Source organism: Cydia strobilella, chromosome 3 (assembly GCF_947568885.1).
Source record: "Cydia strobilella chromosome 3, ilCydStro3.1, whole genome shotgun sequence".
Taxonomy (NCBI): domain Eukaryota; kingdom Metazoa; phylum Arthropoda; class Insecta; order Lepidoptera; family Tortricidae; genus Cydia; species Cydia strobilella.
The window spans coordinates 20,218,658-20,245,361 of NC_086043.1; the positions used below are offsets into that span (position 1 = coordinate 20,218,658).

A 26,704-nucleotide genomic window follows, 5' to 3' on the forward strand; every position below is an offset into this window, starting at 1 on the left:
TAAGATATGCATATATATAAAAATAAGTACACTGCTATCGCTAGTTGCGATTGAACGGATGTTACGGATGTTGGGCAATACATGTTTTAATATAATGTTTTCTATTTGCTGATAACATTTAACTACTGACTGGCTGAGAACCTATTTCAAATTATAAAAGAGGGGGCCCATTAATATCTACTATTTAAAAAAAACTTGAATTTACTCATTCATCAATAATGGTGTTTACGTGTCATGTCCTTAATCTTCTTAATCCTGTTAATCAACGTACAGGTACTTATGATAATGCTGTACCTACTTTATGTACCTAATGTACTAACTGATTAAGCTAAGGACACCGAGACACATTTCTTAATTACCTATTTTAGGTTTATATTAGTTTCATCGATTTCCAGCATTTGCAGCAATACTTTTAAATTGTTGGTGTTACTGAAAACAATTCATTTTGTTTGAAATTTAGGCATAAGTAATTTAGAATACTTACGAAGAAAAAAGTATTTTTGTAATTAAAAATACTATATGAAATTGTAGGTAGGTACTTTCATATATTTTATTTTACCAATTATCAAAAAAAGAAAAATAAACTTGGAAAAATATTTACATAATTTGATTATTACAAATCAAACAAAGGGGCATCGCTATAGATATAAATGTTCCATCAAATTGTGTAAAAAATTCATAATGTTAATATCCAGAGAGGATAATAGGGACTACGTTTGTATTGACAAGCAGGTGTTCACTTTCCTCTTAAGTAAATGTCCAGAAAAATTACAACTATCAAGAATAACAAAATGGTAGTTTAAAAACTATATTTATTATATTAAGTACTTGATACAGGGGTACATATATGCCTGCGAGTCGAGCAATACTAGTTTTGATAACATGTTTACTTTCCTAACTGTAAATTCGACTCGCAACATCGGCCGAGAAAGATGCGCAAACGAAAACGTCACCCTACTGAATAGCATAAGTAGTTTTATTTTAGGTTATGTTTGAGTAATTATTGTTTACTATTTTCCTTCAGTTGAATTTGATATAGATTTATTAAGTAAAATTAAAAAAAGCGTAGTTGACAACTTGAAATATCAATAATAAGAAAGTTTAGATGTCATCGGTGAAGAAGAACCGAAATTGGTATTAACTATTTCATATATGACAACCTTGCAGTGAATAAACGAGCGCGACATCGCTTTGTTATGATTATGACTGTGTACGTGTAACAAAGTGAAGTGTGTAGTTCAGTGGCATAAAATCTCATTGCTGATAAACGTAATTTTCAGTTATATTATTGCGGTGCCGCAGTACGGTCGCTTTGTACCTATATAACAAGTGCTAATTAATGCCAACGGAAATGGAAAGTGAACTCAAGAGTGATAAAGTACCAATCGCTATCACACCTAGTGATGAAAGAATAAATCGTTTATCTCGTTTATTTGAAGATGAATTTGGAAACAAGCCGTCATTTTACGTGAGAGTTCCGGGACGTGTAAATATTATTGGTGAACATATTGATTATTGTGGCTACCCAGTGTTGCCCATGGCATTAGAGCAGGACATTTTAGTTGCGGCAAGTTTGATACAAGAACCGGCAATTTATCTTCGAAATGCCAACAGTAAATACAAAAGTTTTAATGCAAAAATTACAACTTATGAAGAGATTAAGATAACACCGGATGGTGATGGAAAACCATTTTGGTATAATTACGTACTATGCGGTATAAAAGGGGGTTTAGAACATTTGGAAAATAAGATGAAAAATGGATTACAACTTTATATTGATGGAAATATTCCTCCAGCTTCTGGTCTTTCTAGTTCGTCGGCACTTGTAAGCGCTGCTTGCTTATCATTTTTATACGCACAAAATGTATCTATGAGCAAAACCGAAATAGCGTCGTTGTGCGCTAAAAGCGAAAGATATATCGGTACTCAAGGAGGCGGAATGGATCAAGCTATTGCTTTTCTAGCAGAAAAATACTGTGCACAATACATTACGTTTCAGCCACTCCAAGCAACATCAGTGAGCCTTCCAGAAGATGCTGTTTTCGTTGTAGCCCACAGTTTAGCTGAAGCCAACAAAGCAGCAACAAATGATTACAACCGACGAGTTATTGAATGTAGACTGGCAGCACAAATATTGCTTACACTAAACGGAATACCAACTGATAAAAAGATTATAACTCTTAGCGGAGCTCATAACAAAATCGGAAAAAGCTTAAAAGAAATGATACAGTTGGTGCATACATATTTACCAAAAGACATTTATACAAAGAACGAAGTTTGCACCACTTTGAAGATTGGCGAAAAAGATTTGGAAAATCTGTATCTTACTGCAAATACAAAGCATATCAATGAATTTAAATTAAAGCAGAGAGCTCTGCATGTTTATGAAGAAGCGTTGAGAGTAGAGGAATTTCGGAATATCTGCAACCAGTCTTCTGGTAATGGCAAAGTCAATGGTAAGAATGGTCACACCACTAACGGAGAATCGCAGAATGAAACTTTGGCTATTCTGGGAAAATTGATGTTAAAAAGCCATGAAAGCCTAAAGAATTTGTACGAATGTTCTCATACGAACTTGGACCGTATTGTAGAAATATCTCAAAAATTGGGAGTACATTCACGATTAACTGGTGCAGGGTGGGGTGGTTGCGTTGTAGCTCTTTGTCCAAAGAATCTGTTACAAAAATATATTGAGACATTAAAAGAGGAATTTTATGATAAGTATTGCAATATAGATAAGGGTAATGCGCATTTATATGTTTTCGCTACCACCCCTAACCATGGTGCTATAATTTATGAAAATTAATTATGTAATGGTAATTCTTTTAATGTAATGCAAGTAATATAGACATAGGTATAAATCGTTTTAAATCTAGTATTATATCAAACTTACCATCGAATGCATTTATAGTGCCAATTAATTAGGTCGTAAATTTATGTTGAGATATTACTTCCGTTTTTGTAATCAGTTACTTCAATTTAGTGTGTAATAAATATATATATATATATATATATATATATGATAATTCATTTTAGTTTGCATCACTTTCTTCTTTGTAATGTAATTAAGTCTATTAAGTTTCCATGAAGCGTTGCAATATGAGAGCCATGTAGGTATCTAAGTTTCTTGTATCTTATTTTATTAGAAAATATTTAAATTAATTAAAGTATACTATTTATGAAATATATTTTTTTTATTGTACTTGGTAATAAATAGTATATCACCAATCATGTTGTTTTACTTAACAAACTAATTGATCCTTCCTCGTGTTGCTTTACTTCAAACTCGGGTAAATCCATTCGACCCTCTTAGGAAACATCTACTCTATTACCTCTTTTTTCTTAATACCAAAAAAGCAAAATCTGACAGTTGGATTTACTCGAGTTTAAAGTTAAGCGACTCACTTGGTTTTCAATAAATGGATTTGAATTATTAAAATTTATTTGTTATTTAAACTTTCTAAATCGTAATTTTTATATGTTATATTTTATAATAATACATGTCTTTAGTATAACATTTGGTTCGAATCCTAGTAAGGGTATTTATTTGTTTTTCATATGCAATTTACAAATTTTTTATTAATTAATTACTCTAAACAGTTTAAACTGTAAATTCTGTAATTCTTAAGAAAAGTTTCATATTAAAGTTACCAAAAGTCGTATATCTAAATTAAATAGTACCAATTTGTAAACTTAAAAGAAAATAACAACACGCTGTATAACGAGTGTTATTGTGGAATTCTAATTCTTATTTGAACGCTGGTGGTACGCACTATTGCATGCTGTCAAAGCTGTCAAACCACTCTGTACTTGACGTTTAAATTTGACGTTGACATTTCAGCTGGTACATTATTGTAATATATTGAAAATTTCAAAATTTATTACCAATTTTCAGATTAATGTGTGGTAATATATGTTCTTTACTTCTCACCGAAAATCTTGTTTTTTTAATTAATAACTATTTGTGCAGTTAGTCGTTGCAGCTTAGTTCCCATAAAAAGAGGTTAGTACCTAAATGCAATATTTTCTATTTTCTACAACTAAATCGAAGGCTTATGACACTTATAAGTATATTTTTCTCATGTTGATTTGTTTCGTAGCTTACTAAGGAATCCAGCAATGTTCTTGTCTAAGGTATACTATAATTTTTCTATTGATGTGTCACTGTATTTGAGGTTATAGAATGCAAGCTTTGTGTTTGTGCCTGAATAATTGTTATATTTATTTCTTATTAAGGGTTTTTATGTCCCTGAAATGTCTGTGAACGAAACCTCTCGGTCTGTGTGTCATATTAAAAAAAAAACCTGTGTTTTGCTTGTACCGTTACTTAGGTTAGTAGTTTTTGTTACATATAAATATTTACTTCCCCTGCCAAGTTTTATAAAAAAAAAAAAACAGCTGCGATCCATAAATTGTTAGTTACATGACACTTATAAAACTACATTAGTAAACTACCTATTACATAAAAACATATAAATACTTATTTCCTAGGTCGTACAACATGAAGGTCGGTATATTGGCGGAGGATATCCGAGTCCCACCTTTCGGCAATCATTCTCAGGATGCTATTTGAGCTCCCCCTCATCCGCAGCACCACAGATGCCGTCTTCTTCCTTACTATGGCATAAAAGTCATCTACGCTAGCATAGGCAAAAATCCCAGAGGTGCTGCAAAATCGAGGAAGCCCAAACAGCATCCTGAAAATGTTATTATATTGGATACGCAGGGTATTGTAGGTCATCAGCCTGAAACTGGCCCACAGTTTATGTATGCCTAATGTTTGACAACCTTTTAAATAGAAAACTATGGAACGGTGAAAAATACTTGTTTATTGCTATTGATCCTATCTCTTTTTTATTTAAAGTTTAGTTGTCAGAGCGTACTAAAAGCAGGCGACAAGCGATGTGGTACCTTTTGCTTTAAAACAACAATTTTCTCTGTGTACCTACCCTAATATAAAAAAACTTGCTTTTGCCCGCGACTTCGCCTGCGTGAAGTTAGTAATTTGGGTAGCTTATTTTTTATCCAATCTGCTTTTTATCGATTCCCCACACAAACATTACAAACTTCCACCCCCCCCTCCCCTTTTCACCCCCTTAAAGGATGACTCCTGGGATAAAACTACCCTATGTCTTTCCCCGGGAATCAAACTATCTCTACACCAAATTTCAACTAAATCCCATGAAGAGGTAACACACAAACACACTTTCTCATTTATAATATTAGTATGGATTTATACATATTGTTGAACTTGCATTACCTATTCCAACACATTCTGCATTGAATATTGCACATTGTAACAAAGCAGTTACATTTTGATGTTGCAATATTGTTACATCATACAAACAAATTTTATCCAATTCATGTATTTACTTTTGTCTTGCATATCTTGTTTTGTTTTCTGTTTTTACATTACAACATACTTGTTCCATAGATTGCATGTTAGATGAATAAAAAAAACAGTACAATTTTAATGTGTATGTATTATTATAGGAACCTCCTGAAAACTGTCCAGAGGAGTCTTCGCAAGACCTAAGCACTGCACAAAAGAGAAGAATCAGGCGCAAAAGGCTTCAAGCAGCCCGTACCACTAATCCTATCACCACCCATCAAACCATCAATATTATTGACAGCATCCGAAGAGATATCTCATTCTTACAAGCCACAAACAGCTCCCTTGTACTAGAAATAGATCCCTTACCAATCAAATCTAAATGCAAAAGTTATGATATAGAAGAACTTATAAAGCCTAAAGAAGTTAAAGTATCAAAAGAAATGTCTTCTACAGAAAAATCTAGAGAGGAAGTTAAGGCTGCCAGGGAAGCTAAGAAATTAGCAAAACAAAAGAAGAAAGAATCAGATCAGAAGGGACAAGAAGCAAAGGTTGCTAAAGATTTAGTAGTCACAGAAAAAAATGTTAAAGTAAGTCCTGTCAAAGGCAAAGATGAGGTTGACAAGGCATGCATTCATGCAGAAAAACCTATAGTTAGAGAAAAAAATGTAGCAGTGAAAGAAGAAATTAAAGCTAAAGTAGAAACTCTTACTAAACCTGTTGAAAAACCAGATAAAACAGAAAGTACTGCCACATCTGCAGATGATAAGGCTAAAGATCAAATCAAAGCTGAAAGAGCAGCTAAGAAAGCAGCCAAACAAGCAAAGAAGAAGGGGTCAGAAGGAGATGCCCCCAAAGGAGATGGAGAGATGACTGTTAAAGATGTTGTAAATACATTGAAGGATATCGCCATTGTTGCTAAAGAAGTGCAAGATGTCACTGCTAAGGTACAGGCAATTCAATTGGATGGCAAAAAGGTATACTATTTTTTTACTATTAATTATTTTGAAGCATTATAAGTATGTGCAAATTAAGTTTGTTTTAGTCAACTTTATATTTGCACTATCATCAATATTGTGCTTCTAATGTTTATGAGAATGAAGCTTGAAATATTTTAGTTTAACTTTTAGCAATGAATTACAGAGCATTTGTATAATTTTACATTTATTATATAATATCATACAATAAATATTTTTACACTTTTGATTTTGTTTCCGCGGTTTTCGCAAACACGTTTTTGTACAAACTTTTTGTCCCAGATCCTACTTTTAAGGAAGTATTTCTTACTCAGAAACAATTGTTAGTCCTTTTTTTCTAAATTAGAAAAATCCAGATGTTAAAATTCTGAAAAAAAATCCCTCATAAACTTCAACTTTGCTCTCTTTGCAGTCAGAAGAATCAGTCAAGAGTAAAGCAGAGCTGAAGGCCGAACGGCGAGCAAAGCAAGAGGCTCAACGAGCAGCAAAGCAGGCTACCACTGCTATCAAGCCTGCTGCCAAGCCCGCTGACAAGCCTAAAGAGACAACCGCACCAGCCCAATCAGCTGCTGACAAGGTTTGATACATGTTCCATGCCCTATCTGTATCTGGTAAAAGCCAAAACTTAACTGTTTAACTCTGACCGCCAAAGACGTCAACAGACTCAACAGACGCGCACGGTTAGTGTATTACTATTATCAACTTTCATATATTCCAATAGGGTTTACGATGGCGCGTTGTATAATACTGGGAGGATTTCACGGGGTTAAAACGAACAGAAACTTGCCAAGGCTGTGAGTTCAATGCTAATTAACGCTCAATCCTTATGATTCTGGTTAGGAAACAATGCAAAACGGGGATCTAAAGTTATGTCGCTCTTGACCTACAATACAATACGTAATAAGGGGATTACGTAGTTTATTACAACTTTACCAATATTAAACAACATTGTAAATAACCGGGTCTATCGCGAATTTATTTTGTTACCTTTATTTCCGACGTTTCGACGTTCGTACACGACGTGTTGGGTAGTTACACAAATCTCTGGTTTGACATTTTGCTGGGAAGTTAGCCTCAACCACGACCAGCGAAACCTGTGTCCCGGTTATAAATATGTTTTAATATGTGTTCAAAACGCGAAAGTTTTAAATGTTATAATATAAATAACCCCTGTGTCATAGGAGAAATCCCCCAAACCGAAGACATTAGAGAAATCTAAGCCAAAGCCGCAAGTGGTGCAGCGAGTGAGCTGGTTCCAGCACCTCAGTGTGGACCCCGACAAGCAACAGAAAATCGCCATCAATTCCAAGTAAGTTTCCTTAATCCCTGTAGGAGAAATCCCCCAAACCGAAAACTAGAGAAAGCTAAGCCAATGCAGCAAGTGGCGCAGCGAGAACAAGAACAAGAAGAACAAGAAGTTTCCTTAAGCCCTGTAGGAGAAATCCCCCAAACCGAAAACTTTAGAGAAAGTTAAGCCAAAGCAGCAAGTGGCGCCGCGAGTGAGCAGCAGAGCATCACCTCAGCGTGGACTCCGACAATCAGTAAGTTTCCAGAGTCCAAGTAAGTTTCATGTTATGTTGAAAATTCGTGGTTCATAATAGGTACCTTTTAAAAAAAAAAAAGATTTTAGAATGACGGTTTAAAATGCGATCATTTTATGGTCTTCATCAGCAGTCTCACTTTATCATATGATGCTTCCCGAGAGCAAATGAAGAAGTTTTAAAGAATTCGGTATCACGTATGACTAGTGTAGGTATTTAAAAAGTTTCCTCGATTACTCAAACAAAAAAAAAAAAGGCATTTTATAATACATTGTCATTATCCTATACCACTTTTACATTAAAATAATATCTAGTTGAAAGTTTTGTTAATGCTAAAATTTGTATTTTTTATAAGTATATACTTTATTACTCCTAAGATAAGTACTGTAAACTAACCGCGTGGAGGAGCAGTGCATGCTCCCTTAGCACAAGTGTATTCTCACTTAAAAAGAGGCACCAGCGCAGATATTGTAATTGTTTTCTATGCTACCGAATAAAAATATTTTTTTATTTTTATTTATTACCTAAGCTTATTTTTCCTTGTTATGATTCATTACACTTGTCTGGTAATTTGTCCTTTATGTCATGTGGTTTGTTACAGCCTGCACCCCGCCATCATCAAGTTGGGCGTGCAGTTATCTTCGCGAGTGGTGTCCGGATCGAACGCCAGGTGCATAGCGTTACTGGACGCTTTAAAGAAGGTAATGTTTATGAAATATGTTCTTGGAGTTCGAACACGTGGATCCTTTGATAACTTCTTAAACTCTTGCAGTTATTAGATAAGACTTGACCGATAAGAACGCTTTAAAAAGAATCTGATTTCACATCACACGCCATCGAATACAATCAGAAAATAAATATGAATAATAAATTTATTTTTAAAGTATTTTTAGTCGATTAACACTCGACATTTTTCGATATTCGAGTATTAGATGACCATTGAAACGAATCGAAACAAGTCAATCAAACGACAAAAATCACATGACTAACTCGTTTAAAAATAATTTAAATTTTTGTGTCTCAAGGGACGACTAGAGGGTAACTCAGATTTTTTCTCTGACGGAAGTAACGCTCAGTAGTGGCACACGCACAATAGGACACACGTCAAAGTGCCAACATAGCGATAAACGTCATCGTCAAAGAAATTTTACTTCAATCGCGCGTAAAAATTACACGCACACACTTTTTTCTCAAAAATGGACGGCAAAGTCGACGTTGCCGGTTAAAAAATAGGTCGCGAAGTGCGTAGTTAATGGTCAGTCAAAAAATTAAAAAGTTAAAAACATTGCAGTCTCGATTTCGGGACTGCAATGTTGCATACAAATTCCATTATTTGTCGAGTTCCAAACTTTTTAAAAGTTGAAGTGGCCATATCAAATGAAGGCATAGGTCCATTAAACAGCCAAACAGATGATCAGTACTTATTATTATAATGTTGGTACCGCGACTATTTAGGTGTCTCAAATAGGTTGGCGTATTTTCAGCAGAAAAATACACTTCCATTTTTAATTAAATATTTTTTAAGAAAAAAAAACCGACTTCAATGGGGGATGCCGCTGAAAGTTCACTTATTGTTGATGGTGCACTCTTAGATTCCAGACAATGAAATAAAAAAGGCAGCATCTTTTGCCTAATACTGTAGAAAAGGAGGTAAAACCACCTACTTTTCTAGTAGCATTTCGTTTCTGTACGGGTTTGCAGTTCTAACCTAACCTAACCTACTTTTCTGATAGCATTTCGTTTCTGTAAGGGTCACAGCTCTAACCTAACCTACTTTTCTCATAGCAGTTCTGTTCTGTGAGAATCGCAGATCAAAACCCAACCACCCACCTAACCCACTTTTCTAGTAGCATTTCCGGGTCCGGATCAGAGTCCGGGTCCAAGTTTGGATCAGAGTTCGGTCCGGGTCCGGGTCCGAGTTGGGGTCCATGTTCAGACCCGGGTCCGGGTCCGAGTCCGGGTCCATGTTTAGGTCTGGGTCCATAAGGAAGAGAACAAATCGCCAAACGTGAACTGTCATTGAAGAGTTCCATTCTGATCATTATCAGTCATCAAATGTCACTTTTTTAAATGTAAATGCTGGATTTGTTGATAAAAAAACAAAAATGACTATAAGTATGCCTTTCACATTTGAGGAGTTCCCTCGGTTCCTCGTGGGTCTCATCATCAGAACTCGAGCTTGACAAAAATATGTCTTAAAAACTTAAGTTGCTTAACAAACATAAAGAAGAGGACAAATCGCCAAACGTAAGCTATGCGTCATTAAAGAGTTCCATTCTGATCATCATCAGCAGTTCCACTTCATCAAATGTCACTTTTTAAAATGGAAGTGCTGGATTTGTTTATAAAAATACAAAAATCACTATATGTATGCCTTTCACATTTGAGGAGTTCCCTCGATTCCTCATGGATCCCATCATCAGATCTCGAGCTTGACAAAAATGTTTCTTGAAAACCTAACTTGCTTAACAAACATAACGAAGAGGACAAATCGCCAAACGTGAACTATGCGTCATTGAAGAGTTCCGTTCTGATCATCATCAGCAGTTCCACTTCATCAAATGTCACTTTTTTAAATGGAAGTGCTGAATTTGTTTATAAAAATACAAAAATCACTATATGTATGCCTTTAACATTTGAGGAGTTCCCTCGATTCCTTATGGATCCCATCTTCAGAACTGCTTTTTGACAAAAACGGGACCAATCTGTATGTATATACTTACAATCAAAAAAAGAATTTTCAAAATCGGTCCAGAAATGACGGAGTTATGGAGAAACAAACATTAAAAAAAAAAACAACCGAATTGAGAACCTCCTCCTTTGAAATCTTGAAGTCGGTTAAAAAATAAAACGGCGGCAAAGCAAATCTTTTTACTTTTTTCTGTGAAAATATATACATAACAATGTTGCTTCTGTAAAATATTTCTATTATATTTGCATTTATTGCGCCATTTTTGAGAAAATCACTATATATGACTCGGCTGGAAGGCTACTTGCTGGCTTCGAATTCAATTAAACGGACTCCCAAGGTCGTCCGTTTAAAACAAATCCTCAGCCAGCAAGTAGCTACTTCCGAGCCTCGACAATAATGTACTATTTCTTTTAGATGGTGTCGGACTACACCCTCCCAGCGCGCACGGAATACGCCCGCGGCCTCGAGACGCACTTAAAGGAGAGTCTAACGTATCTGTGGGGCATGCGACAACCCACGGCGTCACAAGTGAACGCCGTCAAGTTCTTTAGGCACCATCTGACGCAGCTGCCGCATAATGTGGACGAGTTTGACGTAAGTTTCATCTAGAACTTGCAACGGCACCTGAATTTGCAACGGCACGCTTAGAAAATAAAATTTCACAGGCACCTGTTTTTATTTGAATTTGATCGGTGAAAGAAAACACAGTTAAAGAAATCTAGAATGATCCCAATATAGCTTAGATTCGCCTCTGGGTTGGATGGTCGCTTTTGTAACAACCGGTGTATGCGACAATTTTTTACATTAGGTGAACCCCGGGATTTTTCACTATACAACTGGGAAAACGCTAAGATGAAGAGTAAGAAATTTATTCGAAATATGACTTGTTGTTGGCAGGCCAAGAAAATACTACACGAAGAAATAGACCGATACATCCGCGAACAAATTGACATGGCGGGCGAAGCTATCAGCATCGCAGTACGGAACAAGATTTCGCACGGGGACAAGATACTCACCTACGGATGGTAAGGGCAGGGTCGCCATGTAAGGTATCTAGAGGACAGTTGGTAGAGGAGATTAAAATGTTTGCTACTGAAGAATAATAGGCTACATAGGTCTTTATTATAGTCCGACGAGAAATTGTAGAAACTTATTGAGGGCGCCACTTCCTACGTAACTGTCACATTTTTGACGTAAGATAACGTAACATGGCAACAATTTAGTATGGATTTTTTTTAGTTTAATTTTATTTATTTTCTATTATTTTATGTCGCATTATATGTAACTACATCTCGCTCGGAGACAAGATACTCACCTAAGAATGGTAAGGTAAGATATATTACCTAACATTGACAGGGTCGCCGTGTCAGGATAATAAATTACAAGTTATAAATATACCAATACATCCGAGGACACGACATGGCAGGCGAAGCTATCAAGATATAGGTCAGTAAATAGGTAGGTACATATTCAACTAATACTAGTAGGTACAACATTTCTGGAGTTATATTTGATGTCACTTAAACTTATTATTATTAAATAAAACATATTTTAAGCAAAACAAATTCGTAAACAGTAGACAATAGGGTCGCATATGGTTTAACAAGTCATCATTTTAATTTATAAGGTATAAATTTGTTTATACATATTAGTAGATAAATTACTTAGGGTTAGTACACGTTTCAACAAATTCGTCGACGCTGTAGCATGCTACGTCAGTTAACATTGTTTTAAGATTTCGGTCAAACTTTTTATCCGTTTTAGCTAATTTTATTATATCAGCATCACAGTACGCAACAAGATCTCGCACGGAGACAAGAAACTCACCTACTGGTAAGGGCAGGGTCGCCATGAAAGGGCGATTGGAGGATAGTAAGATTTAGCAAAAAAACTATTTTGATTTGAAATTAAAGTAGGTACTGAAGGTTACATAGGTCTGTGGATGAACTGGGGTGGTTAAACTGGTTTGAGTAGCGCTACCCTCTTTCATGCAAAAAAAGAACAATGAATATCGACTTGCGGAAAATGCCTAGAAAAACTAAGGTTGGCGGCTAGAGCATAGTGTTAGCAAAGGATCATTCTCAAATTAAATGTGTTTTACTACAGACTTATCATGAAATATCAGCAATCATATATTAAACGAGCATGCAGGTTGTATAATGAAAAGTGTATGAACGCGGATATATTTGGCAGTTCGTTAGGGTTATTTAAGAAGAAAGTTTATTCTTTATTAAATTAGTATTTATCTACACACATATCATAAACCCTCTATGATGCCTTCAAAATCCGTAAATAATGGCCAACATTAAAATAAACTGTTTTGTTTCAGCAAATTTTTTATCTGTGAAAATGTTATTATTGCTAAATAATAACATCGATTTCGATAATATTATTTTATTCAAATTTCGAACATCTCTGAAAAACAAAGAAATTTGATTTAACCTCTATTCTAATATCAGTCGAGATGACGTTTTATTCGAAATGAAATGTCAATTGCATACAAATTTGACAAATCTCGCTTTTTAGGGCAATCGACCCCCACTCTAGTTTGTCTCTGAATTTAAAAAAAAACTACGGATGCGTGACATGCGTGAAAAAGTTTTCTTTGCCGCCATTTGACGTGCAGTTTATCTTTTAATTAGTTTGTAGGTAAAAAATAATTTGTTTTGTTGTTTTTAAAGTAACTCTAGCAAAAGTTTCATGTAAAATGTGCGTTAAAGATATTTCGTAGACGCCACCTCATATCCGCGAATTCCGCCAGAGAGCAACTATGCCCCAATGTCGGCTGTAATATGAGGTTAGTTAATATATCATAGAAAGTTTATAATATGTTTGTAGATAAAGCAGTGTATGTAACTGTACATAATTAGGCATTAAAACACTCGTGTGATTCTATTATGAAACTCACTACGTTCGTTTCATAAACCCACACTCGAGTTTTAATGCCTTTCATTATGTAGCAGTCACATAAAACTACTATTAAGTTATCTCATTATTTGTTAATTTCACAGTTGTTATATTCAGATAGCATTTCATAGTATTAAGTTTAAAAAAAAATGTTTACATACAGGAAACTATAGGTCTACAGCTTATTTACCTACATGTTTTATAAGACTGTTTGTTTCTATATAAAAAAAAATGAAGTCCAAGAACCATGTACAGTTTTTGACTGCATATTTGCAATTATTTTAATCACTACACAGGACCATGGGTAACTTTGTGTGGAGCCTGGTTTGATAGGTATTTCTATGTACTTCATTTCATTATATGGCCACAAAGCGGAATTCCATTGCACAACTGAGATATTTGTTATTCAAGTCAAAATGTCTTTACCCTTATTACCTAGGCAATAGAGTCCTACTAGTCCAAGTATAGTAGATTGTTAACCAAGGGATGAAAAGCACTCATTCCTGCTGAGGTGTTTTGGCGCTCGAACGCAGTGAGAGCGCCAATAGTCCGAGGCAGAAATGATGCCTTTCACCCGAGTTAAACACTCTACTTTTCATTTCGAATACGAGAAAAGTAAAATGCATGTATTTTGTTAAAAACATGGCTAAGTATACATTTTTATAGTATTTCTTGAGGGTACTTTCAATTAACAATTCAGGCAAAAGTATCGTTATTTATGGAATGGAGAGTCAAACATCAAAATGGAAATTTTATAACAAATCCATTTAAACTCAAATTTCAATTGCGTATCGTAACAAAATTAAAAAAATCGTACTTCGAACGTGAAATGCTCTAGTGCAGACACGTATCATTTTCTGCGCACCTTTTAGAACAACAATGACTCTCTTTCAGAGCATGAGAAATGAAAAGTATATTAATTGCTGTAGAGTAGTGTAGAGCAAATGTCCGCGCACCGCCGTGTGAGCGCGGCGAATGGTTTGCCGCGCTCGCCCAGCGGTGGACTTTATTGCCTAGGTAATAAGGGTGACGAGATTTTGACTAAAATACCAATATCTCAGTTCTGCAATGGAATTCCGCTTGGTGCCCATAGAACGAAATAAAGTACATAGAAATACCTATCTTATAACCTAATTCTTGACCCTGTTGGTTTTTGGACCATTGACGCATAGTCCTTTTCGTCCACAGCTCATCCCTAATAGAGCGCATCTTCCGCGAAGCGTGGGCTGCGGGCGTCAAATTCGAAGTTGTAGTCGTCGGCAACAGAATACACCCCCATGGCAGAGAGATGCTGCGACGACTCGTCAAGTATGGCGTGCCTTGCACGTATCTGGACATTACTGCTGCCAGTTATATTATGCAGAAGGTAAGTCAAATATTTTAGTAACTAGATTGGGAAGTTTGAGGTCGTAGTCAGTAGAATACACCCCAGCTTGCCGGGGACCCTTAAGCAGTTCGAAATTTTTTGAACATTAATTTTGGACCTGTAGGGTGGGTCTTCTTGAAACTTTAAACCGAACTTTGTATTAACAGATAAGCAAAGTCCTATTCGGCGCGCAAGCCCTCCTGGCGGACGGGTCTGTGCGCGGCGCGCTGGGCACGGCGCAGCTGGCGCTGCTGGCGCGCGCGCGCAACGTGCCCGTGCTCGTGGCCGCCGAGACACACAAGGTCTCCGCCCGAGTGCAGGCCGCGCCCACGGACCACAACGAGCTAGGTAACTATACTGTGCGCGCGCAACGTGCCCGTGCTCGTGGCCGCCGAGACACACAAGGTCTCCGCCCGAGTGCAGGCCGCGCCCACGGACCACAACGAGCTAGGTAACTATACTGTGCGCGCGCAACGTGCCCGTGCTCGTGGCCGCCGAGACACACAAGGTCTCCGCCCGAGTGCAGGCCGCGCCCACGGACCACAACGAGCTAGGTAACTATACTGTGCGCGCGCAACGTGCCCGTGCTCGTGGCCGCCGAGACACACAAGGTCTCCGCCCGAGTGCAGGCCGCGCCCACGGACCACAACGAGCTAGGTAACTATACTGTGCGCGCGCAACGTGCCCGTGCTCGTGGCCGCCGAGACACACAAGGTCTCCGCCCGAGTGCAGGCCGCGCCCACGGACCACAACGAGCTAGGTAACTATACTGTGCGCGCGCAACGTGCCCGTGCTCGTGGCCGCCGAGACACACAAGGTCTCCGCCCGAGTGCAGGCCGCGCCCACGGACCACAACGAGCTAGGTAACTATACTGTGCGCGCGCAACGTGCCCGTGCTCGTGGCCGCCGAGACACACAAGGTCTCCGCCCGAGTGCAGGCCGCGCCCACGGACCACAACGAGCTAGGTAACTATACTGTGCGCGCGCAACGTGCCCGTGCTCGTGGCCGCCGAGACACACAAGGTCTCCGCCCGAGTGCAGGCCGCGCCCACGGACCACAACGAGCTAGGTAACTATACTGTGCGCGCGCAACGTGCCCGTGCTCGTGGCCGCCGAGACACACAAGGTCTCCGCCCGAGTGCAGGCCGCGCCCACGGACCACAACGAGCTAGGTAACTATACTGTGCGCGCGCAACGTGCCCGTGCTCGTGGCCGCCGAGACACACAAGGTCTCCGCCCGAGTGCAGGCCGCGCCCACGGACCACAACGAGCTAGGTAACTATACTGTGCGCGCGCAACGTGCCCGTGCTCGTGGCCGCCGAGACACACAAGGTCTCCGCCCGAGTGCAGGCCGCGCCCACGGACCACAACGAGCTAGGTAACTATACTGTGCGCGCGCAACGTGCCCGTGCTCGTGGCCGCCGAGACACACAAGGTCTCCGCCCGAGTGCAGGCCGCGCCCACGGACCACAACGAGCTAGGTAACTATACTGTGCGCGCGCAACGTGCCCGTGCTCGTGGCCGCCGAGACACACAAGGTCTCCGCCCGAGTGCAGGCCGCGCCCACGGACCACAACGAGCTAGGTAACTATACTGTGCGCGCGCAACGTGCCCGTGCTCGTGGCCGCCGAGACACACAAGGTCTCCGCCCGAGTGCAGGCCGCGCCCACGGACCACAACGAGCTAGGTAACTATACTGTGCGCGCGCAACGTGCCCGTGCTCGTGGCCGCCGAGACACACAAGGTCTCCGCCCGAGTGCAGGCCGCGCCCACGGACCACAACGAGCTAGGTAACTATACTGTGCGCGCGCAACGTGCCCGTGCTCGTGGCCGCCGAGACACACAAGGTCTCCGCCCGAGTGCAGGCCGCGCCCACGGACCACAACGAGCTAGGTAACTATACTGTGCGCGCGCAACGTGCCCGTGCTCGTGGCCGCCGAGACACACAAGGTCTCCGCCCGAGTGCAGGCCGCGCCCACGGACCACAACGAGCTAGGTAACTATACTGTGCGCGCGCAACGTGCCCGTGCTCGTGGCCGCCGAGACACACAAGGTCTCCGCCCGAGTGCAGGCCGCGCCCACGGACCACAACGAGCTAGGTAACTATACTGTGCGCGCGCAACGTGCCCGTGCTCGTGGCCGCCGAGACACACAAGGTCTCCGCCCGAGTGCAGGCCGCGCCCACGGACCACAACGAGCTAGGTAACTATACTGTGCGCGCGCAACGTGCCCGTGCTCGTGGCCGCCGAGACACACAAGGTCTCCGCCCGAGTGCAGGCCGCGCCCACGGACCACAACGAGCTAGGTAACTATACTGTGCGCGCGCAACGTGCCCGTGCTCGTGGCCGCCGAGACACACAAGGTCTCCGCCCGAGTGCAGGCCGCGCCCACGGACCACAACGAGCTAGGTAACTATACTGTGCGCGCGCAACGTGCCCGTGCTCGTGGCCGCCGAGACACACAAGGTCTCCGCCCGAGTGCAGGCCGCGCCCACGGACCACAACGAGCTAGGTAACTATACTGTGCGCGCGCAACGTGCCCGTGCTCGTGGCCGCCGAGACACACAAGGTCTCCGCCCGAGTGCAGGCCGCGCCCACGGACCACAACGAGCTAGGTAACTATACTGTGCGCGCGCAACGTGCCCGTGCTCGTGGCCGCCGAGACACACAAGGTCTCCGCCCGAGTGCAGGCCGCGCCCACGGACCACAACGAGCTAGGTAACTATACTGTGCGCGCGCAACGTGCCCGTGCTCGTGGCCGCCGAGACACACAAGGTCTCCGCCCGAGTGCAGGCCGCGCCCACGGACCACAACGAGCTAGGTAACTATACTGTGCGCGCGCAACGTGCCCGTGCTCGTGGCCGCCGAGACACACAAGGTCTCCGCCCGAGTGCAGGCCGCGCCCACGGACCACAACGAGCTAGGTAACTATACTGTGCGCGCGCAACGTGCCCGTGCTCGTGGCCGCCGAGACACACAAGGTCTCCGCCCGAGTGCAGGCCGCGCCCACGGACCACAACGAGCTAGGTAACTATACTGTGCGCGCGCAACGTGCCCGTGCTCGTGGCCGCCGAGACACACAAGGTCTCCGCCCGAGTGCAGGCCGCGCCCACGGACCACAACGAGCTAGGTAACTATACTGTGCGCGCGCAACGTGCCCGTGCTCGTGGCCGCCGAGACACACAAGGTCTCCGCCCGAGTGCAGGCCGCGCCCACGGACCACAACGAGCTAGGTAACTATACTGTGCGCGCGCAACGTGCCCGTGCTCGTGGCCGCCGAGACACACAAGGTCTCCGCCCGAGTGCAGGCCGCGCCCACGGACCACAACGAGCTAGGTAACTATACTGTGCGCGCGCAACGTGCCCGTGCTCGTGGCCGCCGAGACACACAAGGTCTCCGCCCGAGTGCAGGCCGCGCCCACGGACCACAACGAGCTAGGTAACTATACTGTGCGCGCGCAACGTGCCCGTGCTCGTGGCCGCCGAGACACACAAGGTCTCCGCCCGAGTGCAGGCCGCGCCCACGGACCACAACGAGCTAGGTAACTATACTGTGCGCGCGCAACGTGCCCGTGCTCGTGGCCGCCGAGACACACAAGGTCTCCGCCCGAGTGCAGGCCGCGCCCACGGACCACAACGAGCTAGGTAACTATACTGTGCGCGCGCAACGTGCCCGTGCTCGTGGCCGCCGAGACACACAAGGTCTCCGCCCGAGTGCAGGCCGCGCCCACGGACCACAACGAGCTAGGTAACTATACTGTGCGCGCGCAACGTGCCCGTGCTCGTGGCCGCCGAGACACACAAGGTCTCCGCCCGAGTGCAGGCCGCGCCCACGGACCACAACGAGCTAGGTAACTATACTGTGCGCGCGCAACGTGCCCGTGCTCGTGGCCGCCGAGACACACAAGGTCTCCGCCCGAGTGCAGGCCGCGCCCACGGACCACAACGAGCTAGGTAACTATACTGTGCGCGCGCAACGTGCCCGTGCTCGTGGCCGCCGAGACACACAAGGTCTCCGCCCGAGTGCAGGCCGCGCCCACGGACCACAACGAGCTAGGTAACTATACTGTGCGCGCGCAACGTGCCCGTGCTCGTGGCCGCCGAGACACACAAGGTCTCCGCCCGAGTGCAGGCCGCGCCCACGGACCACAACGAGCTAGGTAACTATACTGTGCGCGCGCAACGTGCCCGTGCTCGTGGCCGCCGAGACACACAAGGTCTCCGCCCGAGTGCAGGCCGCGCCCACGGACCACAACGAGCTAGGTAACTATACTGTGCGCGCGCAACGTGCCCGTGCTCGTGGCCGCCGAGACACACAAGGTCTCCGCCCGAGTGCAGGCCGCGCCCACGGACCACAACGAGCTAGGTAACTATACTGTGCGCGCGCAACGTGCCCGTGCTCGTGGCCGCCGAGACACACAAGGTCTCCGCCCGAGTGCAGGCCGCGCCCACGGACCACAACGAGCTAGGTAACTATACTGTGCGCGCGCAACGTGCCCGTGCTCGTGGCCGCCGAGACACACAAGGTCTCCGCCCGAGTGCAGGCCGCGCCCACGGACCACAACGAGCTAGGTAACTATACTGTGCGCGCGCAACGTGCCCGTGCTCGTGGCCGCCGAGACACACAAGGTCTCCGCCCGAGTGCAGGCCGCGCCCACGGACCACAACGAGCTAGGTAACTATACTGTGCGCGCGCAACGTGCCCGTGCTCGTGGCCGCCGAGACACACAAGGTCTCCGCCCGAGTGCAGGCCGCGCCCACGGACCACAACGAGCTAGGTAACTATACTGTGCGCGCGCAACGTGCCCGTGCTCGTGGCCGCCGAGACACACAAGGTCTCCGCCCGAGTGCAGGCCGCGCCCACGGACCACAACGAGCTAGGTAACTATACTGTGCGCGCGCAACGTGCCCGTGCTCGTGGCCGCCGAGACACACAAGGTCTCCGCCCGAGTGCAGGCCGCGCCCACGGACCACAACGAGCTAGGTAACTATACTGTGCGCGCGCAACGTGCCCGTGCTCGTGGCCGCCGAGACACACAAGGTCTCCGCCCGAGTGCAGGCCGCGCCCACGGACCACAACGAGCTAGGTAACTATACTGTGCGCGCGCAACGTGCCCGTGCTCGTGGCCGCCGAGACACACAAGGTCTCCGCCCGAGTGCAGGCCGCGCCCACGGACCACAACGAGCTAGGTAACTATACTGTGCGCGCGCAACGTGCCCGTGCTCGTGGCCGCCGAGACACACAAGGTCTCCGCCCGAGTGCAGGCCGCGCCCACGGACCACAACGAGCTAGGTAACTATACTGTGCGCGCGCAACGTGCCCGTGCTCGTGGCCGCCGAGACACACAAGGTCTCCGCCCGAGTGCAGGCCGCGCCCACGGACCACAACGAGCTAGGTAACTATACTGTGCGCGCGCAACGTGCCCGTGCTCGTGGCCGCCGAGACACACAAGGTCTCCGCCCGAGTGCAGGCCGCGCCCACGGACCACAACGAGCTAGGTAACTATACTGTGCGCGCGCAACGTGCCCGTGCTCGTGGCCGCCGAGACACACAAGGTCTCCGCCCGAGTGCAGGCCGCGCCCACGGACCACAACGAGCTAGGTAACTATACTGTGCGCGCGCAACGTGCCCGTGCTCGTGGCCGCCGAGACACACAAGGTCTCCGCCCGAGTGCAGGCCGCGCCCACGGACCACAACGAGCTAGGTAACTATACTGTGCGCGCGCAACGTGCCCGTGCTCGTGGCCGCCGAGACACACAAGGTCTCCGCCCGAGTGCAGGCCGCGCCCACGGACCACAACGAGCTAGGTAACTATACTGTGCGCGCGCAACGTGCCCGTGCTCGTGGCCGCCGAGACACACAAGGTCTCCGCCCGAGTGCAGGCCGCGCCCACGGACCACAACGAGCTAGGTAACTATACTGTGCGCGCGCAACGTGCCCGTGCTCGTGGCCGCCGAGACACACAAGGTCTCCGCCCGAGTGCAGGCCGCGCCCACGGACCACAACGAGCTAGGTAACTATACTGTGCGCGCGCAACGTGCCCGTGCTCGTGGCCGCCGAGACACACAAGGTCTCCGCCCGAGTGCAGGCCGCGCCCACGGACCACAACGAGCTAGGTAACTATACTGTGCGCGCGCAACGTGCCCGTGCTCGTGGCCGCCGAGACACACAAGGTCTCCGCCCGAGTGCAGGCCGCGCCCACGGACCACAACGAGCTAGGTAACTATACTGTGCGCGCGCAACGTGCCCGTGCTCGTGGCCGCCGAGACACACAAGGTCTCCGCCCGAGTGCAGGCCGCGCCCACGGACCACAACGAGCTAGGTAACTATACTGTGCGCGCGCAACGTGCCCGTGCTCGTGGCCGCCGAGACGCACAAGGTCTCCGCCCGAGTGCAGGCCGCGCCCACGGACCACAACGAGCTAGGTAACTATACTGTGCGCGCGCAACGTGCCCGTGCTCGTGGCCGCCGAGACACACAAGGTCTCCGCCCGAGTGCAGGCCGCGCCCACGGACCACAACGAGCTAGGTAACTATACTGTGCGCGCGCAACGTGCCCGTGCTCGTGGCCGCCGAGACACACAAGGTCTCCGCCCGAGTGCAGGCCGCGCCCACGGACCACAACGAGCTAGGTAACTATACTGTGCGCGCGCAACGTGCCCGTGCTCGTGGCCGCCGAGACACACAAGGTCTCCGCCCGAGTGCAGGCCGCGCCCACGGACCACAACGAGCTAGGTAACTATACTGTGCGCGCGCAACGTGCCCGTGCTCGTGGCCGCCGAGACACACAAGGTCTCCGCCCGAGTGCAGGCCGCGCCCACGGACCACAACGAGCTAGGTAACTATACTGTGCGCGCGCAACGTGCCCGTGCTCGTGGCCGCCGAGACACACAAGGTCTCCGCCCGAGTGCAGGCCGCGCCCACGGACCACAACGAGCTAGGTAACTATACTGTGCGCGCGCAACGTGCCCGTGCTCGTGGCCGCCGAGACACACAAGGTCTCCGCCCGAGTGCAGGCCGCGCCCACGGACCACAACGAGCTAGGTAACTATACTGTGCGCGCGCAACGTGCCCGTGCTCGTGGCCGCCGAGACACACAAGGTCTCCGCCCGAGTGCAGGCCGCGCCCACGGACCACAACGAGCTAGGTAACTATACTGTGCGCGCGCAACGTGCCCGTGCTCGTGGCCGCCGAGACACACAAGGTCTCCGCCCGAGTGCAGGCCGCGCCCACGGACCACAACGAGCTAGGTAACTATACTGTGCGCGCGCAACGTGCCCGTGCTCGTGGCCGCCGAGACACACAAGGTCTCCGCCCGAGTGCAGGCCGCGCCCACGGACCACAACGAGCTAGGTAACTATACTGTGCGCGCGCAACGTGCCCGTGCTCGTGGCCGCCGAGACACACAAGGTCTCCGCCCGAGTGCAGGCCGCGCCCACGGACCACAACGAGCTAGGTAACTATACTGTGCGCGCGCAACGTGCCCGTGCTCGTGGCCGCCGAGACACACAAGGTCTCCGCCCGAGTGCAGGCCGCGCCCACGGACCACAACGAGCTAGGTAACTATACTGTGCGCGCGCAACGTGCCCGTGCTCGTGGCCGCCGAGACACACAAGGTCTCCGCCCGAGTGCAGGCCGCGCCCACGGACCACAACGAGCTAGGTAACTATACTGTGCGCGCGCAACGTGCCCGTGCTCGTGGCCGCCGAGACACACAAGGTCTCCGCCCGAGTGCAGGCCGCGCCCACGGACCACAACGAGCTAGGTAACTATACTGTGCGCGCGCAACGTGCCCGTGCTCGTGGCCGCCGAGACACACAAGGTCTCCGCCCGAGTGCAGGCCGCGCCCACGGACCACAACGAGCTAGGTAACTATACTGTGCGCGCGCAACGTGCCCGTGCTCGTGGCCGCCGAGACACACAAGGTCTCCGCCCGAGTGCAGGCCGCGCCCACGGACCACAACGAGCTAGGTAACTATACTGTGCGCGCGCAACGTGCCCGTGCTCGTGGCCGCCGAGACACACAAGGTCTCCGCCCGAGTGCAGGCCGCGCCCACGGACCACAACGAGCTAGGTAACTATACTGTGCGCGCGCAACGTGCCCGTGCTCGTGGCCGCCGAGACGCACAAGGTCACAAAATAGACAAAATAGATCTTTACCTATAGATCACAGGAAAACCTATTAGAAATATGCAGTCAAGCGTGAGTCGGACTTAATTACTTAGCTTTTGATCCGACCCCTACGGGTTTTTTAAAGACATTTCACTCACGTTTCAAAAAAAAAATACATTTGTTTAAATTGTGTAATGTACGGAACCCTTGGAACGCGAGTCCGACTCGCACTTGGCCGGTTTTTAATTTTCTACTTGCGAATTATCATTTTTATGTAGATAGATATATTGTTTAGACATTAAGAATTGCAATAAGTCCAAATTTGTGCAGCAATATGTAGGTTCATATTCAAATTTTGTCAATTGGAGGAAAACTAGCGCAATGACCCTATAAAATATAACAGGTTTTTTTATTAAGATATAGTGAATGCCGTCGTTCTTCAGGCCCTATCTAACGTAGCTGCCGAATAATGTCGAGGAGTTTGCATGAGTGAATCCCCATAAGAAAAGAAAACGATTGGAGATGAACATTTTCACCATGCCACACTAAAATAAAACACTACAAATAACTCTTAAGATCACTTCCTCTTGAAATTCCTTAATTTTCCATCCATTTTACATATTCTCTGTGTGTTATGTACTTTTTTGTGCAATAAAGTGTTTTACATCATTTTCATTTACAGTACATATGGTGCTACTTTACCGCACTAGTGCAATAGTAAGCACATTACGTAACTATGTTGAAAATTCAATAGGCCATATGTACTGTAAAACGTTGTACGATACATGTGCGAATAGGTCATTCGCAACTCGTGTCGATTTAAAACACTCCTTTCGGTCGTGTTTTAACTTATCGCCACTCGTTTTGTATTTCCTATTTTTCGCACTTGTATTCTAATGTACTACTACTAAACCGCTGTTATTATCACTATACCTAAGCGATAAGCCGGCCGGTGCAAATAGCCATTTAAAATTCCCTAGTTTTAAGTAGGTACCTAATCATTAACCTAGGTCCTAGATCGTAAACTGCAAGACTGCAACATACGATTAAAAGAAACACAACTCTGTATAACTGAGAGTTACTCTCACTCAACAATTTCTCAATTACCTACCATGATTCTATATTTTAATGATCCCGCGATGATGTCCATTAATTACTTTTTCGTCTAAGACGGTAATATAATATGTTAAACAAAAGCCACTGTCTCTTTTATGTGAGCTGTCGGCCATTGTATGTTGGCGCGTGCCAAGACGCGTGCGGCGTTCACACACAATGGCACAGAATAGCCAACCGCTCGCACAAAAGAGACAATGGTTTTTGTTTAACATATTATATTACCGTCTTAGACGAAAAAGTAATTTGATATGATGCAGACTATACACTCACAAATAATAAAACTGCTCTGTTGATGCATTTTTAATGTTTTCTTTTTACCAAAACCAGGTGACCCCGACGACCTGATTGACAAGTCCGACCCCGACTCGCCCCTGAAGGACTGGCGCAACAACCCGAACCTGACCCCCCTTAATCTCATGTATGACGTCACGCCGCCCAGCCTGGTCACCGCCGTGGTCACGGAGCTAGCCATCCTGCCTTGTACGAGCGCCCCTGTTGTGCTTAGGTTTAAATTGTCTGAGTATGGTATAATGGCGGAATAGATGGTTAGGTTACGTTCCTACCCTAAGGCCAGGGCAAACCGGCTGCATGTGCGTGGGTTAAAGCAAAAGATATAAATATACCATAGATGACGCAAATGCATCTACTTCGCGTGTCCGAAACCCGACCAAGCGTCGAGGTTGACCGTCACTCTTGACAGTCCACGCGCGTTAGTTGTTGCAGCCAGACGTCCGTGAAAACTTAATAAATGCCTCGTTGCGTGATAATTAACTTACCGCCTTAACTAACAGCCCAAAAATTGCGAGCCCCCAAAGGCAAGGACATATTTCTTACCGCAGGTAAGTAATTTTAAAATTATGTTACCTATGCGTATGTATGAAAAAGTCGACACGCTTGGTTTCAATACAAATCGCGATATTTGCGTCATCTAGCGTATGGGATTCTACTGAGCAGCTTTTATTATGGGACCAACCACGAAATCGCGAAAAAAAATAGCCTCCCATAGAAAATGGACCAGCCAAAACGTATGAAGCAGCCAAATTTTTTTCGCGATTTCGAGGTTGGTTCCATAGTAAAAGTTGCTCAGTATAGTCCCAAAATCTCCCTGGCAACGGGAATGCACATATTTTTTGGCCATCCTGTATATTAAATCAGTGGTTAGAGCCGTGCACGCACGCGTCACGCAAGCGGAGTGTCGTCTCATAAGGATCTTTATATTACGTCTACGCACACGCGTCCGGTGTGCACAGGTCTTTAGTTTCAATAGAACTGTGAAAGCCATATGATCTATAAATAATACCAGTTCAGTTCTGTAAAAGTAATGTTCTCGCGAAATTGACTTTTACTGGGTATGCCTGCGAAAAGAGAAGGCAACTGTCTATTTTAGATTAAACACTTAAAAATCGAAATATAAAAGTGAGTTGGTAAAACTTTTACATGTTACAAACACTTACACTTAACTTTTCTAGTATTCTGGTTCGAAGGACCAAAAACAACTTGCCTAGGTAAGACTCCTAAGAGTGACAAATGCCAAACTAAATGGTCAACATTGACTGTAGGAGTGGTGCTATGGATTTGAACATGGAGAATATTTGTGCCGTTTTCAATAAAAAGGTACCACATTGTCGCTTGCCATAAGGACGCCCTGGTTATTCGCATAAAGATACAACCAAATTACGTCCTTATGGTAAGCGACAAAGTGGTACCTTTTGCTTGAAAACATCACACTTTATCATACTTTTGTCCTTATTCAGAGCTTGTAGGGATAATTATGGTGTAAATTTAATGTTTTATAAGCAACACTGACATCTCTAGAAGTAAGGGCTTGTGCAAGTTGAGCACAAATCACGCGAGGTTCGATAGGGGGGGCGGGGTCACGAAAAAATCACGACACATCACGTTGGGGGAGGGGGGTATAAAGGAGACCTCACGTGTATTTTTCTTGTAGCAAAAAACTTCACCAAATATTACCAAGGGGGAGGGGGGGTTCAAAAAGTAGCCGAAAAAACCTCGCGTGATTTGTGCACAAGCCCTAAGGAACATAAATGATTTAGCTTGCTAAATTGTTTCTAGTCCATTAGTCCAATATCAGACTGCAAGTATACTTATACTCAACTTGTTGCAATAACTAAAAAAGAACTGCTTTCTGTATATTTGTTATACTTATAACCACGTAAGGCCCCCCATACAAAATTTCCCTATTTTTAATTTGAACCTTGAGTGTATATTGTAATGTAATGCACTTGGCCTTACGAGGATTCATTTTTAAGAAGTTAATGGTTTTGTCACATAGATATTTTAGTTTATTTACTTAGGCATACTAAGTTTTATCTTAGTTTTTTCATGTGGTTTTTTCTAATTTGTAAATATATCCAAATAGTTCAACTTACGCTCAAATGTGTAAATTATTGAAATACTTATAAATGCTGTTAGTTTTATTTGGCTCTGTTATTAACCCTTAAATGCATGATTTTTTGTATAACTTTTTAATAAATTGAAATAGATGTGTCATGTTGTATAGATTGAGGGAATAATATTTTGGATAGCTGCATATTGAGCCACGGACCATCAAATATACGATGCATATATACATCATTATGCATTTAAGGGTTAAGTGTATGAATTATGTCTCAATGTATACTTAGTTGCAGCTGGAGCTGTG

The 26,704-nt window shown here is 45.3% G+C and overlaps 2 protein-coding genes across 2 annotated transcripts; both read left to right on the forward strand.

Moving 5' to 3' along the window:
- Positions 1 to 864: 864 nt before the first annotated feature.
- On the forward strand, positions 865 to 2,961 carry LOC134756067 (N-acetylgalactosamine kinase). The gene has a single exon (XM_063692867.1). The coding sequence runs from the start codon at positions 1,340 to 1,342 to the stop codon at positions 2,804 to 2,806; it is 1,467 nt and encodes a 488-aa protein (XP_063548937.1). The 5' UTR covers positions 865 to 1,339; the 3' UTR covers positions 2,807 to 2,961.
- Positions 2,962 to 4,009: 1,048 nt separating this feature from the next.
- On the forward strand, positions 4,010 to 26,491 carry LOC134756072 (translation initiation factor eIF2B subunit delta). Its single transcript, XM_063692876.1, has 10 exons — positions 4,010 to 4,134; positions 5,494 to 6,309; positions 6,722 to 6,886; positions 7,491 to 7,618; positions 8,452 to 8,551; positions 10,957 to 11,136; positions 11,440 to 11,567; positions 14,638 to 14,815; positions 14,983 to 15,163; positions 24,370 to 26,491. The coding sequence occupies exons 1-10, from the start codon at positions 4,120 to 4,122 to the stop codon at positions 24,582 to 24,584; spliced, it is 2,106 nt and encodes a 701-aa protein (XP_063548946.1). The 5' UTR covers positions 4,010 to 4,119; the 3' UTR covers positions 24,585 to 26,491.
- The last annotated feature ends 213 nt before the right edge of the window (positions 26,492 to 26,704 follow it).